General features: G+C 45.1%; 3 protein-coding genes across 4 annotated transcripts in view; 2 read left to right on the top strand and 1 right to left on the bottom strand.

The window, feature by feature from the left end:
* Positions 1–16,146, bottom strand: part of LOC103751986 (small proline-rich protein 2G) — a 219,455-nt gene that overhangs the window by 166,383 nt on the left and 36,926 nt on the right. The gene's annotated exons all lie outside the window — the stretch shown is intronic.
* Lelp1 (late cornified envelope like proline rich 1) lies at positions 1,899–2,229 on the top strand. The gene is made up of 2 exons (XM_008855599.1): positions 1,899–2,048; positions 2,086–2,229. Exons 1-2 carry the CDS (start codon positions 1,899–1,901, stop codon positions 2,227–2,229), a joined length of 294 nt encoding a protein of 97 aa, XP_008853821.1.
* On the top strand, positions 11,044–11,394 carry Prr9 (proline rich 9). The gene has a single exon (XM_008855610.1). It carries the CDS (start codon positions 11,044–11,046, stop codon positions 11,392–11,394), a length of 351 nt encoding a protein of 116 aa, XP_008853832.1.

Here is a 16,146-nt window from a genome sequence, read left to right as displayed (position 1 = left end):
CACAACCTCCCACTGACACTCACATGCATCCCTGTTCCAAGTGCAAAGCTCCTCTGGCCAGGCCTTTGACAATGGTAGAAAGGACCTCTGAGAGGATCTTTCTTCTATACAGCAGGATCTACGGTTGACTACAATGATCAGGAATACCAGACTCACTATTTACATTTACAATGGATATCAAGAGATGGCAACTCCCTATTTGAAAAAAAAAAAAAAAAGCAGTTAGGAAAATGTACTAAAATAATCCTTGAACTTGGGCCAGCAAGTGTGAAGTGATGAAAGAGGTTTTGGACTCTCATATTACTAAAGTAGATAAGATAAGGGTGGTAGTCATTAGTCCAGACAACTTTCTAGAATGGTGAAGCTAGCTAAGAAGAGTTAAAACCTTAATAAGAGTCTAGGGAGGAAACAGATCACAGGTAAAAAGCAACACAGCTTTTCTACTCCTAGCAGCGATGAGCCTCCTGTTCTTAGTGATCAGGAGTTTTCAGAGTAGCCCAATATTTCCAGCAATAATTTGGAGGGACCAGAAGAGAATAGGGTAGCCAAAGGGAAATTAACCATAGCTGTATGCTCAGGTTTTGAGTTGAGAGTCCTGGAGTCACCCAACAATCCTACTCATGATGCCGTGATGATGTCACAAATGAAGTTGGCCCCCATCCCACACCCTGCTTCCTTAGAGCTAGGCAGAGGAGCCAGAGGGAAAGTCCATCTTCTGTAGCACAGCCTTACCATCTACTTCACTCAACTGCCTGTCAAGTTCACTACCAAGAAAAGGGGGTGAGTTGTATCTGGGCAACTGGGAACAGCTGGTCTTTTGCCTCTTGTGTTCTAAAAATGAACTGCAGGCTGAGTAAGGCTGAAAGGGTTTGTTTTATCAAAGTTTCTTGTTATTTTCATAGCAAGAACTACAGTGAACTTTACCCTAGAATAAAGTCTTAATCATTCTAGAGTTTAATTTAATGAGCTGCCTCCCCAGAGAGTCATACTTACTTTTTAAACTAAATTACATGGAATTTTGCTTTTTACTGTTAAAGAAAAGCAAAGATGTATCAACTAAAGCCAAAGTCAAGTGTTGTCAGAAACTAAAAATCACTGTCTAAAACCAGAAGTCAAACTTCCCATAAAGACCTAGTTTAGGGCCAAACTCAACAGAAGAAAAAAGAAATTCCCTCCTGTAAATCGTGTTTTATGGTTCCAACATTCATAAATTCAGGAAATTAGAATTCCTCACCTAATTCTGTCCTGATTTCTTCCCAGTCTCTACTTGTTTGCCAGAAACCTGATAGTCCCCTGAAGGGAAGTGAGGGCCGCCTCTAGAATGGTCACTGGAACTCTGTCAAAGCATAGGTTCAGTTATCTTCCTGCCTCAGTCCACTAGAGAAGAAAGCAATTTCCAAGATGGGATGGCTTAAGAGACAATTGACAGAGTGCCTATGGTTCCAAAGTCTATTTCATGAACCTCCCATTTATCTCCAGAGGTTAGGGAAGTGGCCTTACAAATCTTGGCTGAGCCGTGGAGCATTTTAGCAATGCAATCAAAGGTAGAGAATCCTTGAAATAATGGTTTACATGAATTACATTAAATGAGTTACAAAAATACCGACTACACTGAAATAGTTTCCATGGCTGTGGGGGACATCCCAGACCCCAGATAAGAATGCCTGCAGGAGTACAGAATGGAAACAAGGATGAGAGAAATCAGAGTGAGGCCGGAGGTCCAAACACACCCCGAATCCACAGGGTGAGGACAACTGTTACTGACACATTCTAGAGCTTCAGCACTTGGAAAGGCTTCTGGAGAACAAGGATGAACAGGAGCTAAGAAGCCCTATGCATCATCCCCCACTGACACCCTGTCTCTTATTTCTTCTCAGGGCCTACATAACCAAGTCACAATGTCGAGTGAAAATAAGAATAAGCCCAGTGAACCCAAGACTGAGCCCAAGAACTGTGATCCCAGATGTGAACAAAAGTGTGAGTCCAAATGCCAGCTCAGCTGCCTAAAGCTGCTGCAACGCTGCTCTGACAAGTGCCCACGGGAAAAGTGTCCACCACCGCCAAACTGCCCCCCTTGCCGAAAATTGTCCACCCCCGCCAAACTGCCCCCCTTGCCCCCCGCCTTGTCCCCCATCATGCCCCCCACCACCGTGCCAGCCATGCTCCCCCAAGTCATGTGCTAAACCCTGTCCTCCCAAGTGTCCCTCTCCCTGCCTACCCCCAGAGTGAGGCACCATGGGCACCACTAGCCCCACCATAATGGCCCGCATTACCACCTACAACATTGTGGGGCTGGAACTGAAACCACGAACTGACAAGTAAACGTGTTCCTCTGCTGGGCAAGACTTCTGCTGTCTTGGAGGGTTTGCTTTATGTTGTGTGGTTGTTGTACAGCATAAGCCAATAGGCAATCCATGGACATAAACCCTCAGGGACTGCCTCTGTGTGCCACTCATCAGGGAAGCCCAGCCCTGTTGGAGCAAACCCTAAGTGATTCATAAATGCGGCTGTGCCTGGTAAATTATATCACCCCAGAAAGCAAGAGGAGGCGAGGGAAACAGGAAGTACAAAAAGTAAGGTATGAGAAGAGAGAGCAAGATGTTGGTTAAAGGCCCAAAAAGCTCAGGAGGGGGCATTCGACCACCTTCACTGTCAGCCCTGCTGCATAGTACTTAGACATAGTACTCGGACAGCGAGGTTTCAACTCTAGCTCCACTTGTTACATAAGCTGCCTAAGTTCCCCATGCCTCAGTTTACTTTACTATGCAAAAGGAGGACACAAACGTCACTGCTGTGACAGCATGACTGCACAGCTTAAGAAGGAACATATGCTAAGTGTTTAGTTTACTGAGACAGCAGGTTCTAGGTGGAGGGAGCACCCTATGCCTGCTCAGCAACAATGTTCCTTGTGTCTGAGCGTCACCGCCCCACACTTCTGAGTAGACTATATAAGTCCTCTGAGAACAGTGCTTATGTTTCCACGTACCCCTGCACACACATAGCTAGACAATGGCGCACGCCTTTAGTCCCAGCACTCAGGAGGCAGAGGCAGGTGGATCTCTGTGAGTTCAAGGACATCCTGGTCTATATAGTAAGTTCCAGGACAGCTGGGGCTACAGGGAGACCCTGTCTCAAAAAGAAAAAAAAAAAAAAAAAAAAAAAAAAAAAAAAAGAAAAGAAAAAGAAAGGGATTGTATCAGTGACATGACTTTGATACCGAATTATAATTACTTAACATGCCAATACTGAGAGAACTCCAATGATGGGTACATGGGACCTTTGCTCTTACAAATTTATGTGAATCTGCATTTCCAAATTGTCACTTAAGTACAAAATCCAGCTATGCATGAGGGAGAACCCCAATTAGAAATGAACAGGGATGGCACTCAAAGCTGACGTTTCAGTGGGGATTTTTACAAGGACTTTGAGAGTCCATTTCAAACTGAATTAGTTCACAAGAAATGTATTGGTTCATATTGCTGAGATGGATATTGGAGTGGGGTGCAAAATTAATGCTGTAGCAACCAAGGCTTCAGGGCCTGGGTGTGTGGACTCATCCACAGTTTTTCCGTCTCCCTCATATCCCTCAAAACATGTCCTACGCAGTTCTGTGGTAAGGTCCACACGTCTGACGTGCAAATGGTCAGGCGTGTGGGTGCTCACACTATCTCCTGAAAAGGCACCTGATTTCCTAGAGGTCATGAGCTTACTTCTGTGGCCAAGTAGCTGACAGAGCTTTGCCACACAGGTCAAATCAACTGTGCATTTTAATAGTCTACAACAGTAAGATGAAAATATGGGGACTGGCGAGATGGCTCAGGGGTTAAGAGCACTAGTTGCCCTTGCAGAGGACCTGGATTCAGTTCCCAGTACCCACTTGGCAGCTAACAACCATCCATAACTCTGGTTTCCAGGATCCAGTACCCTCTTCTGGCCTCTGCAGGCATTGCACACATATGGCACACTTACATATGTGCAGGTAATGCATTCATACACATAAAATAAAAAATTAATTAATGGAAATATATGTGGGATTCTCTACAGTCATAGTAAGAGGTCATGAAAAAGGCTGACCCGGAAGAGTTCTCCATGGAATCATGGCACATCAATAGCTCTGTCTTCCTAAGGCCATTGAGATAATGGTTCAGAACAATAAAAGGCAAGTGCAGGTGCTCCCAAACGTGCCTGAAAAATAGACTGCAAGAATTCCTTCTGATTTAGCTTGTATAATCAACTGTTTACAGAAGTTGACCTTTAAGACAGAAAGCTAGACCAAGGACTTTGGGGTACTGTCGTCTCACTTTTGTAAGGTAGGTCTGAGCCTCGGGATTTCCTGGCAAGGATGGGACTCTGGTCCCAAAGTTCCTACATTCCAACATGCAGAAAGGTATCTGCTGGACATCAGAGACCTCTGGAAGCCCAGGTTAGGGTACCATGGGGTGGGCTGTGGTGAGCTATTGAAAGCAAGAGGGAGGAGAAAGAACAGACTAGTGATACATGCTTTTGCATCTATTAAGTTATTTAAAAACAACAAATCCCAGGACCCCAGGGTTAACAGGATCACAACTAACCATCCTTTTAGGAAAAAAAAAAATTCTTAAAATTTCAAAAAAATTATTTGGTCTTTTTGAGACAGGGTCTCCTGTAGCCCCAGCTGGCCTGGAACTCACTGTGTAGACCAGGCTGGCCTCAAACTCACAGAGATCTGCCTGCCTCTTGCACATATGATAATGTATATCAAAAGTATGGAATGGCTCAACAGTTTGGCCCAGTGAATCCACTTCATAGAACTTAGGTAAAGAAAATTGGATAGGGGTGGGGAGCTCCATGAACTAAGTCAGCCACCACAGTGTAACTTACAAAAAATCTAAACATTTAACAAGATTTGATTAAATAAATTTAGACCTATTGCTTGGTGGAGCATTACAAAGTCATTAAGAACGTACTAAAGGAGGGCTGGAGGTGGAGGTCAGCAGTAGAGCACTTCAGCATATCCAAAGCTCCATATCTGATGCCCAAAATGGAAAAAGTGCTAAAGACAAAATAGTAAGGCCTCAGCTTGCATAAAGCAGGTACCATCCCAAAGACACTATGAACAATGGTAGAGGGAAAGTTGTGGGTGTCCTCACGGTTTTAATACAACGGAGTTACAAATAACTATAACTTTACTGCTTTCTAGATTTCCATTAGCATGCTTTTATTCATTTTCTAATAGAAAAAAATAATCATAAAAAATCATCAATACTTGAAGGGGCTCCAAAGCCTCTGATAGGACTTGGAACAGCACATGCACCATGCACAAGGGGCTTCACCTTGAACCGTCTTTCCTGGCATGGGACCTCAGCCTTAGAATGCCAAACAACTCCACTGGTGACTAGGCCAGGAGCTGTGGCCTCCCAGATTTCTAGAGCTCTGCATAAAATCTCCAAAGAGACCAGCTCTGAGAAGACAAAAGCATGCATCGCCAGCTTAGTACTTCCATGTAAATGAAACTGGAGATAGCCATCTTAATGGCTACCTTCCCAGAAAAGCACAAGATCAAAGGTAGCTCTGGGGAAGAGGATTAGAATGTGATGAGGGTGCCAGCTCTTCACAGAACGCTGTAATTACTACCAAGTCCCATGGCCATAACCAAGACTCTGCCTCAAATGGTAAAGTGTTGTACAAATAAGCAACACCCGGAGAGTGAGGTCACCAGAATCTGCACAGTGCCGACTAGATGGCTCGCAGATAATGAAGTGGGGCAGTTCTTCCTTCCTGGAAAAGCAGTTCTAAGGGTCCATTCAGAAATTCACAGAACCAGATGACACCACAGATCCCCTTGCATTGGCTGGCTTTGAAAAGCCATGGCACTAGATTAAAGGCTCAGCTTCTGCTGTGTGAACCAGTGCAGTGGTGGAGACAGAGTAGTCCAGGAACGGATGGCAAATACCTATGAAGGCAATGGAATTAGGGCCTCTCCTCCACTCCATTCCCCAGTTGGGCTCATGCAGGAATCAGAGGAGGCTTTCATATCACTGAGCACCTGAGTTGGAGGTGGTGTTTAGGATCCTCAGTGTCCAGGTGAAGAACTAAGACAATTTAACCAAACCCAAGGTGATTTACTTGCCAAGAGTCTAGAATTTCTAACCCTGATTTAGGCCAAGATGAGCTAGGACCCAGCCTCAAAAGGGAAATGGTTGAAGACCAATAGCAAACCTAAGTAGCTTGAGGACATTAATTTCTCCCCATGTCTGTGTCAATGGTTCTTTATCCTGGGGCCCCTGACCACCTAAAGGTGAAGGTGAAGGCCATGTACACTTGAGTATTTGCTCATGTACAAAAAGCTGGTCTGCACCCGCATTTGTCTTCTTGAAACTTATAAGGAGATAAGGCTCAGAGGTTAAGAGCACTGGCTGCTCTTGCAGAGGAGCCAGGTTCAGTTCTCAGCACCCACATGGCAGCTAACAACCAATATGTAACTCCAGTTCCAGGGAATCCAATGCCCTCTTCTGACCTCCACAGGGATTACATGCATGTGGTACACTTACATACATGCAGACAAAACACTCATACACATACAATAAAAATAAATTTTAAACATTTTTTAAAGAATCTCCAGTCCAGGAGCCTTTTTTTCTGTATTCCATTGTCCAAGACATGCTCAGCACAAGACTTTGATGAAGGCACTAACATTTTTACACCCCACTTTCCTCATCTAAAAAAACACAGTTGATAGGTAATTTTATGTCACCTGTTAAAAGCACATGCTGGAGCTAAACCAAGGAAGTGGAATCAGGTGGCCTCTTACATCCCTCTGGCCTGGAGGGCCCGTGATCCACAGCTCCTCCCATGTCTGATTCAGACTCCCTGTGCGGGTGACACAGGGAGAAGGTCAGAAAGGAATGGTACCCTCTCCACCAGCTAGCCACAAGCTCAGTAAATGCGCCAAGAGCACCTGCTTATCAGGAAACAAGGTGAGCCACATTCTGCACTTTTCAGTGTTATCAAACCCATTGCCCTGTAATATGCAGGTGAATGAATCAAAGGAGTCTGGGGAACTTTTATGATCCACACAAAGGAGATTGTTATTTGATGGGAATGGGGAAAAACAATGTTGTGCATATACCTGAGTCTCTTCTGTCTAATTATGCCCTGGCTCCCAATAATGACAGCTCCAGAAGCCTAAAATGTGACTCTCAGATACCCTTAAAATCAGATTAGCCCCAGTCTCACTGGAGAAGTGAGGATAATCAGATAAGCTAGTAAGAACTGAGATGGGACAGTCTCTCCAAAGACAGCCACACCTTATTCCCACATAACTAAGAATCTTGAAAGACCCAAACCCCACAAACTTGCATTTTTGCACAAAGCAAAAGAAAGATCACCTAAGATCACCCAGGCATCACTCTCAGCCTCTGCTATATGCAGGAGACAGATGACTCAGTCTGTCTGTGGGTATATCAGAACCTAGTCAAGAAGAAGGCACACACGCACACAGAGCCACACAGATAGCCAGAAACACCCGGGTTTACTATTTGTTCTCACATTTACAGTGTTTCAGAGTGCAAGAGCTGGAATGGACTGAGAACCCAGTTTCCTAGTCTAATGATGTTAAAAATTGAGGCCAGAGAAGCTCAGAGACTGGCCATATTTTTTAGGAACAGAGCCAAGTATCCTGGACCTCTATGTAGTAATTTTTTTAAGTATTACAGAGAATAAAAAGGCACAAGTCAAAGACTAAATGTTGGAGAATCAGAATAAAGGACATAGACAAGGAGCTGGGGGAAATCAAGGAAGGTTCCAGGGAGAACTGAGTCGTGATTCAACTCAAACCTTCGCAAGTAGTTTAAGAGTACCAAGTGTTAGTGTGTACTGTGATTTATCCCTGTAAGAAATCTGTGAAATTGCTTCACCTTCTGAAGAAGAGGAAATTGAATCTTCACTTAGCCAACATTGCCCATGTTCTAGTTAATCCTGAACCCTGAGTTCTGTCCTGCCATGAATCTTTGAGCCTCCTTTACCAAAAGCTAGTCTTTGAGGATAAACGATATGGCAAGTAGAGGAATCTACTTAAAGAACTAGAATGAAATCCTTTGCTGCTTCATCTGAGACCTCCCTCCTTCAGAGTTTCCGAGAACTTCAGATATTGAAAAGCTGTGTTAGTTTCTTAGCACTTTCTTTTAATCACAAGTTACCACAAATTTAGTGGCTCAAAACAATAAAGATGCATGTAGCTCTGGAAGTCAGAAGTCTATAGAGGTCTCAATGGACTAAAATCAAAGTGTCAGTTAGGCTATCTTTTGTTTTTAGAGCCTTCTTGAGAGAATCTGTTTCCCTATTTTTTTCCAGCTTCTAGAGCAGCTCTCATTTCTGGTTTGTGAAGGAGAGGGAGGCGAGCCTTCCCATTCTACAGCTAATCACTTAACAGATTCCCCAAGTGATTTTGTGTCTTCAGGTATATCCATGGGTGCTCCAAATTCCTCCTGCCCAGGTGTCTGCCTCCTACCCGGCTTCCAGGGGCCTATGCTATACTCCACCAATCCTTCACACACCAGTCAAGAAAACCAAAGGTTCCACTTGTTCTGCTTCCAAAATCACTTCTTAAAACCTTTTAATGCTGCTGGGGAGGTGGCTCGGTGGGTAAGAGTGCTTGCTGTGCATGCATGAGGACCTGAGTTTGAATTCACAGCACCCAGCTGAAAATCCAGGCATGGCTGTGAATACCTCTAACCCCAGAATTGAGGGGATAGAGACAGGCAGATCCTGGCAGTGTGATGGCCAGCTAGCCTAGCTGAAACAGTGAGCCTCCAGTATAGCCACAGACCCTGTCTCAAGGAAATAAGGCAGAGAGCTATAGAGGAAAATGCCCTATGCCCTCCTCTGCTTCCGCATGCACACATGGGCACACACATCTTCACACTTGTGCATGCACCACACCACACACATCAATAAATTAACAAATAACAAGCAAATAAATGAAATAAGAACCTTTGCGTTATCGAGCATCCAAAACGTATATAAGCATTCCTGATTTCTGCCAATTATTTCTCTTAGGAAATGAACTACAACTATTTCTTCAAGGGTTTAACTTAAACTCAAACCAAAGGGATCAGGATCATTTTTAAAGTTCCTGAAATTTAGTCAACATTAGCATATAAACACAAACACCACTTTAGGGACAAGAATCTTCTCTCATAATTAATTTTTCCTTTTTTTTTTCTTAGGTATTTTTGAGACAGGGTCTCCCTGTAGCCCCAGCCGGCTTGGAACTCACTATGGAGACCAGGCTGGCCTTGAACTCACAGAGATCCGCCTGCCTCCACCTCCCGAGTGCTGGGATTAAAGGCATGCGCCACCACGCCCAGCAGTTTTTCCATTTTTAATTAAATGAAATCCTCCTCTACTCACAGGTACCCGCTGTTGCTCCTTCACTGTTGCATGTACCCTAACAATGATCATTTCTCTTCCCTTATCTTCCACTTACCATATATGTGACTTGGTCATAGATAGGAATTTACAACCCAGAATAATGTGTTCTTGCATATAAATAAGTGGAATTCTAGCAGGAATACTAAACACAACACAAATAGTGTAAACGATAAATACTCCAGGAGTTCATAAAGAGGTGAACGCTTTCTAATTATAGAAACCAGGAAAGGCTCTTGAAAGGCGGTAGACTTGAATGGAGCTTGAACTCTACTGAGTTTCTGAGGAGTACGCATCAGGCAAAAGTAACAGAGACATAGAGACAATGGGTGTGTTGGATTTGAACACACACCCCTACCTTTTATTGATCAAGTTTTTCAGAAGACAAGTAGGTGGGCTAACCCTGTTTCAACCTGTTTCTTGGTCACTAGAAAACGTCTCTAAGCAACTCTTCTTTTAATAGGGCATCATAACTTGAAGTTGAGAAGAGGAGGATGCCATGCTCTCTCCTTCTTCTCTTTACCCCTTTACTGCCCAACCCAAGATCATAAAATACTCTAATTTTTCTTAGGACTTTTATGCAAGGGAAAAAAAACCCTCATTCTGTCTAGGACACTAGGACACTGGACTAGAGACTTGGTGCTCTTAGTTTAGAACACCAAGGCAAGCCATCTTCAGCTGGGCCTGGAAGCATAATTCTTTGGGTTTCATGAACAGGCATCCAGTGGAAATGTCTGAAATAAGCCGTACAAGTCCTTGACCCAGACAGACCCCAGGCCTTGGGCATAGATTCTTCCTATTGGCAAAGATGAGATGAACAAGGTGGATCTTATCTCTCACCACATCCTGAACCAGTGTGGGCAGAAGAGGAACCTCAGCCCTGGTTTAACAGACAGATAACATTTTATGAACATTCTTTCCCTGCTGCTTCTGATGAAAGACTTCTGAGTGGAGCCCCTCCCTGCTGAGGTCTGGTGAGAACCCAGAGGCCAAAATGCAGGCTGATTAACAGGCATCACAAGCAGTGACTCAAACCATTCGTGATTTCAGATGAAGCTCGTTATGGTGACTCCACAATTAGGACCTCAGCCCACGTGGCCCATCGGTCCTTCAGGAGGCCAGACCAACCACTGTATAAAAGTTCCCACCTTCCTGGGCTCCACAATCCACATTCTTTATTGAGTCCTGTTGAAGAGCAGGTAAGTGTGTCCTCTCTCTGCTGCTCTGTCTGTGGGAGGCCACTGTTCCGCTCTTACCTTGGACTGTATTTTCTGCTGATTTTTTAAACAGCTTGCCATTTCTTGGGCTACTTTAACCATTCTGTATTTTTAATCTAGTGCATTGCACCTTATTTTTTCAAAAGAATGAGTCAAATAGAAGAGAAAAAAAAATCTGTAGTAGGACTGGGGCTTGCAAGTTTGGGTATGTAGACAAAAGCCATAAGAACACTTCCACTTTGGAGCTAAGTTATCAGAGGGAGCTGAGGTAGGGATATAAAAAGAGGTAAAATGGAGTCCTAGTTTGTATTCTCCCCCTTCTCCTCCTTCAACCCTTCATGCTTCACTCCCCAGCCTGGTGCTCCAACACAGAGCATTTAAAATCTTGTTTGCTTTCAGGTTCTGCAAATCACCCAAGATGTCCTTCAATGACCAGCAATGCAAGCAGCCATGTGTGCCACCTCCGTGTCTTCAAAAGACCCAAGAGAAGTGCCAGGCACAAACTGAGGAGGTATGCCTCCCCCAGTGCCAGGACCCGTGTCAAGATAAATGCCCACCACAAGCACAGGCGGTATGTCTTCCTCAGTGCCAGGAGTTAAGCCAAGGAAGCTGCCCACAGCAAGGCCAAGATCCTTGCCTACCTCCAAGCCAAGATCAATGTCTTCCTCAGTGTGTAGAGCCAGGCCAGGAGCTAGCCCAGACAAAATGTGTGGAGGAGATCCCACAGAAAGCCCAGGAGAAGTGTTCATCCCAGGGCAAGGGAAAGTAGCCGCTCGTGTGGTGGAGTCAAGAAGATGGCCAACAGAAGAAAGCCCAGCCCCAGTCCCCACTCTGGTGACCTTCCCCTGTGGGTATCTCTGTAGAATATACCTTCTTGTCTCCTGGCTTCCTCAGTATTTCAGGACTTGGTCTGTGTGTCTGAAGACAGTTTTCTGTATTTCATCAACCTCTGTGAATAAGTATTGTTCTCAACAGCTGGTGGAAGGGCTCAAATGTGGGAGTGGTGTGCTTATTAAGGGAGACCACCAAAGCCTAGCAACAGCTCCCTTGGGTCAAAAAACTACCCAGCCCACTCGGTATGTAATGACCAAGGATGTTTTAGTTCATCTTTCAGCATGTCAAGCTCTCAAAACAATCTGAATTTGATGGACTTTGTTATCATCACCACCACTACCAGGGGTGTTAAGAAAAGCTTTGTGGTGCTCAAGAATAAAAAAGTGTGTAATTTTGTCTCTGAATCCTGACAGAAAATGGTTGGCTATTGTAATGTTTATATGGTTTGTAAAAATGAAACAAAAAGATCCAAATGATTGACTCCAAACAGCCAGTGAGGGAATTCCATATGAGATGTTTGGATCCTTGTCAATCTTTATGCTTTGTAGATGGTCATCTTTGGACCGTTTGGTTCGCGGGGGCTTTGGGCACCACGTACGCTCTTTACATTCATGTCTCTGTGATGACAGCTGGTCATCTATCTCTCCGGCTTCCTTGCCATCTTCTTCTTGGTGAAAGTAAAGTTCATAATAAAGCTGACCCTAAGCCGATTGCTGCCTTGACGTGCATTCTTTCCACTGACGTCCGTGTGGCAATTGTATTCTTTGGGGAGGGAATCTGGAGAAGGAACAAAACAGATCTCATAGATGTATAAAACGTCAACACAGAGAAATCTTCAGGTCACCTGGACCAGCCCCCTCACAGCCTCTCAAGACTCATCTGCACGTATACTTTACACATAAGAAAATCTATCAAAGGACTGCAACCTGCCCATGCTCAAGATCCAGGTCCTTTCTACTACACCATATTTCCCTTTTTACCTGGTTTCCAGAGGAAAGGGAGGAAAATTGTGTAGAAGAGGTATTCCAAATCAACCCATGGATAGCTACAAGCATCAGAAGGAACTAAAGTTACCTCTGAGATGAACACAAATGTGGACCAGGCCATTTGGCCAGGTTTCAAGAAAGCTAGCCTTGGTAACCAGGCTACACTTTGGTGCCCCTCTACCTGAGGACAAAACCCAGCTGTGGATGTGTGTGAAAGGGCCAAGGAAGCGCAGGACTAGCATGAAAGGGCCAAAGGCTGCTTCCTCATGAGTGTGCTGAAGTCCGACCCTGGGGAAGTTATGTCAAGGCTTGACATTCCCTAACACCACACACACACACACACACACACACACACACACACACACACACACACACACACACACACACACACACACACACACACACCTCAGTCATGTAAATGAGGTGGAAGGCTGTGTAGAGTCCACGTCTCAGCTGTTTGCTGAACTAAGGGTGGGCCTGGTGGCACAAGGATCACACCAGCTCTCAAACTTGAGACTTTCTAGGGTAAGACAGTAATGTGGAATAATCAGAGAAGTTTTCAAGAGGCAACATAGAATCATATGTCATTCACCAAGTGTGTGGATGGCCGAGGCCTGGCACTGAGTCCTATAAACATTCACAAAGAGAGTCTAATGTCAGCTTCAGAGAAGTAAGATACCCTTTGTTAAGGAGCATGTCTGGCCTTGTAAAAGACCCTATGATAAAGTCAGGATTCTACCTAAGTCACTCTGACTCCTGAACAGAGTTTTTGCTGGCCTGACAAAAGTACATGTGACACACAGGAGAAACTTTTGGAAACTGTCTCTTTTAATGTTCCATCATCCTAGTGATGGCTCCCCAGTCATTTACTGAATGCAAGACACTAAACCAGATACTAGAGAGATGATGGAGCCCAGTGGTCAGCATCTCTATGTAGAGCCAGAAGCAATCTGCCAGGCACTCTCACCAATAGCTTTTTTCCCAAACCCTCCTGCATCTCTCAAGTCCCTGAACCTCTCCAGATGCCCGAATCACAGTTCTCTCGCCCCACTGACTAGTTGGAATAGGTTTTTCTCACCATCTCCCAGCTTGAGACTAAGTCTGTTGTTCTCTAGGGCCCAGCTGATTCCCAGCTGAATCCTGCCTGCACAATGGCCCCAGAAAGACCTCTCAGTGATACTTCTTTTGGTTGACAGTTTCACAAATGTGTCTCTAGCTTGGTTCAAGCCCAACAAAAGTCTTTGTTCACTGATAATAAAGGCACGCACAAATTGGAGTCCAAGATCAGAAACCCAGATCTTCAGAGGAAGTGTGGGGCTAATGAGCAGGACCAGTCCAGCCCTATCAGAGAGAACAGTCTGGTGATTACAGGGGAGGCCTCAGAAGATGGGAAGGGTACAAGGCTGCAGATTTCAGATAGGAAAGCAGACACCAAGCAGCCAGAAAAACCGTCATCTATCTGTCATGGGAACTTGCACACAGCTTCATGATCACAGAGCTCTGAGCTAGCCCCTGCCCTGGCTACCGGCTGCTGGAACTTCTTAGCCTACGACCATAAACCCCAGAAGCTATTAAGAAAGGAAGGGACATTACCAAAGAGACTCCCAGTTGTTAGGGCTTCTAGGTGATAGTTACCTGAGTATGTGATAATACTGGGCCTGTGAGTCCCATATACAAAAAAGAAAAAGAAAAACTGACAGATATTCAAAGGAGGGTGACATGAATTCACTTATCCATTCAAGAGAGCCATGGAGAGCCCCCATGCCAAAGTGCTGCATCTGGCTCCAGTGACCCGTGATGGCCTGAGAAGAGAAGGGGCTGAGAACAATGGGAAGACCTTCAGACGAGGAGCTCTAGACTTATATTTGGTAGAGGAGAAAACAGCACAGGAAGCAATAGAGAGGTCCTCGCATATTTTACTATTGTCTAAGAGACAAGAATGAGATTTCTGTCTAAGAGACAAGACGCAGCTGTGGATGCAAGAACTGGAGGTATGCAAGTGAGGGGACAATGTCGGGCCTTCCAATGTCCCTCATTCTGAGACAACCAACTCTCTAGGTAGAACCCGGACCTGGGGCAGGAGTCCTCCAGAGGAAACAGAGACTCAGAAACCCTGATCTCAAGGTGAGGAGACAAGAAGTCCACTGACCTCTAGAATACTCTTAGATAGCTTTCTGAAGTGCTCAACTCCTGGGACCAACAGAGCATGTGACCACAAAGCTAAAGCTAAAAACTAAGGACAGTCAAGTGACAGGAAGTAACTCACGTTCATGTGGAGCTTTCTAGTATGTTTTCTGGGCACCTAGGAGATGTCAGTCCTAAGTGTATTATGGTGATTCCTCGCTGCCTTCCAAAGCCCATCTCCTAAGTTAGGTTTTTCCTCCCTGCCTCTCTTCCCTCTCTTCCTATGCCTTTGCTATTTGGACTTCCCTTGTCTGCTATACCTAAGTGGCCCACCTGGTTTTGGACATAACAACCCATCACAGCATCCTTTCTGCCTGCACCCGCCTCTTTCCAACTCAAGATTCCCCACTGTTGTGTTTACCAATTCATAAAAATATCTCCAAGATGTCAGGCCCATTTCCTAAGGATATAGAGGAGATACGGGGAGAGCCATGACTGCCCCTTAGGCTCCATGTAGCTGTACTGGTCCCAGGGATCTGTACCGTGCCCTCCCCATCCCTTGTAACTGTCTATGTGTGCATCGCATGTATCTTCTGACAGTGAGCAGCCCAAACTGCTTCTGAACCTTGCTGTGCTGTTCATCTAACCCACCTGGGCCAACCACCCTAGGTCTAAGACACTCTCTCAGTCAGCAATCCAGGACAACCTCTGAGGCAGGGACAAAGAATGATAGCCTCTTGGGTCCCTTCATCATTACTGACAAGGTGATCAACTCATCTCAGTTTGCTTAGAACTTCCCACTTTTCACACTAGAAATCCTGTATCCTGGGAACCCATTCAGTTCTGGGCAAGCTGGGACATTGGTCTCCTTCACTGTGTATCTGCATACATAAACATGATGTTTGGTTCTGTGAAAGCCAAAGGAGAAACAGGTAAGGCTGCATACTGGAGCAGTTTACAGGCCAGGAGACCCTTCTGGAAAACTGAAGGAAATTGAAGGGTTAATGTCCAGTGCCTGTCTCCTTCGTATCCATAGTCAGGTGTGTGTGTGTGTGTGTGTGTGTGTGTGTGTGTGTGTGTGTGTGTGTGTATGTGTTTGCGGGAGATGCTTGCGGGAAGATGCAAGCTGACTGGCATCTCCCCAGCCAGTCCCGCAGCCAGCCTGTCCTCCTTTGGAAGTCGCTAAGTACCCATCTTTCTCCTTTCCCAACAGCACCACCTAATGACCATAAATAAACTTAGCCTTCTGCTGGACACACTTAGCCTGGCAGAGTCAGAGACAGCCTCAAAGGCTCGGCTGGAGCCAATAAGCCTGCTAGTCCTCTGGAGATGGAGAGCAAATATTGGTGCAGAGAAAAGAGAAGCTGCAAGGTTTTCTGCAGGGCAGATCGTCTTGCAAGGCCTATTCTACAAATCGCATTTGATGGTGGATATTCACCAACTTGTGGTCCTTCAAATAAATGGTAACAAAAGTATGAGGCCTCTGGACACATTGTCATGGTAAGGGTTGAAGAACCAGGTACTTCATCCAGACATGAGATGATTTAAGAATACATGAACTTGTAATGCTAATTACT

Source organism: Nannospalax galili, unplaced genomic scaffold (genome assembly GCF_000622305.1).
Source record: "Nannospalax galili isolate Female #2095 unplaced genomic scaffold, S.galili_v1.0 scaffold591, whole genome shotgun sequence".
Taxonomy (NCBI): Eukaryota; Metazoa; Chordata; class Mammalia; order Rodentia; family Spalacidae; genus Nannospalax; species Nannospalax galili.
Note: the sequence above shows the minus strand (reverse complement) of the source record. Positions and strands in the feature narration are given on the sequence as shown.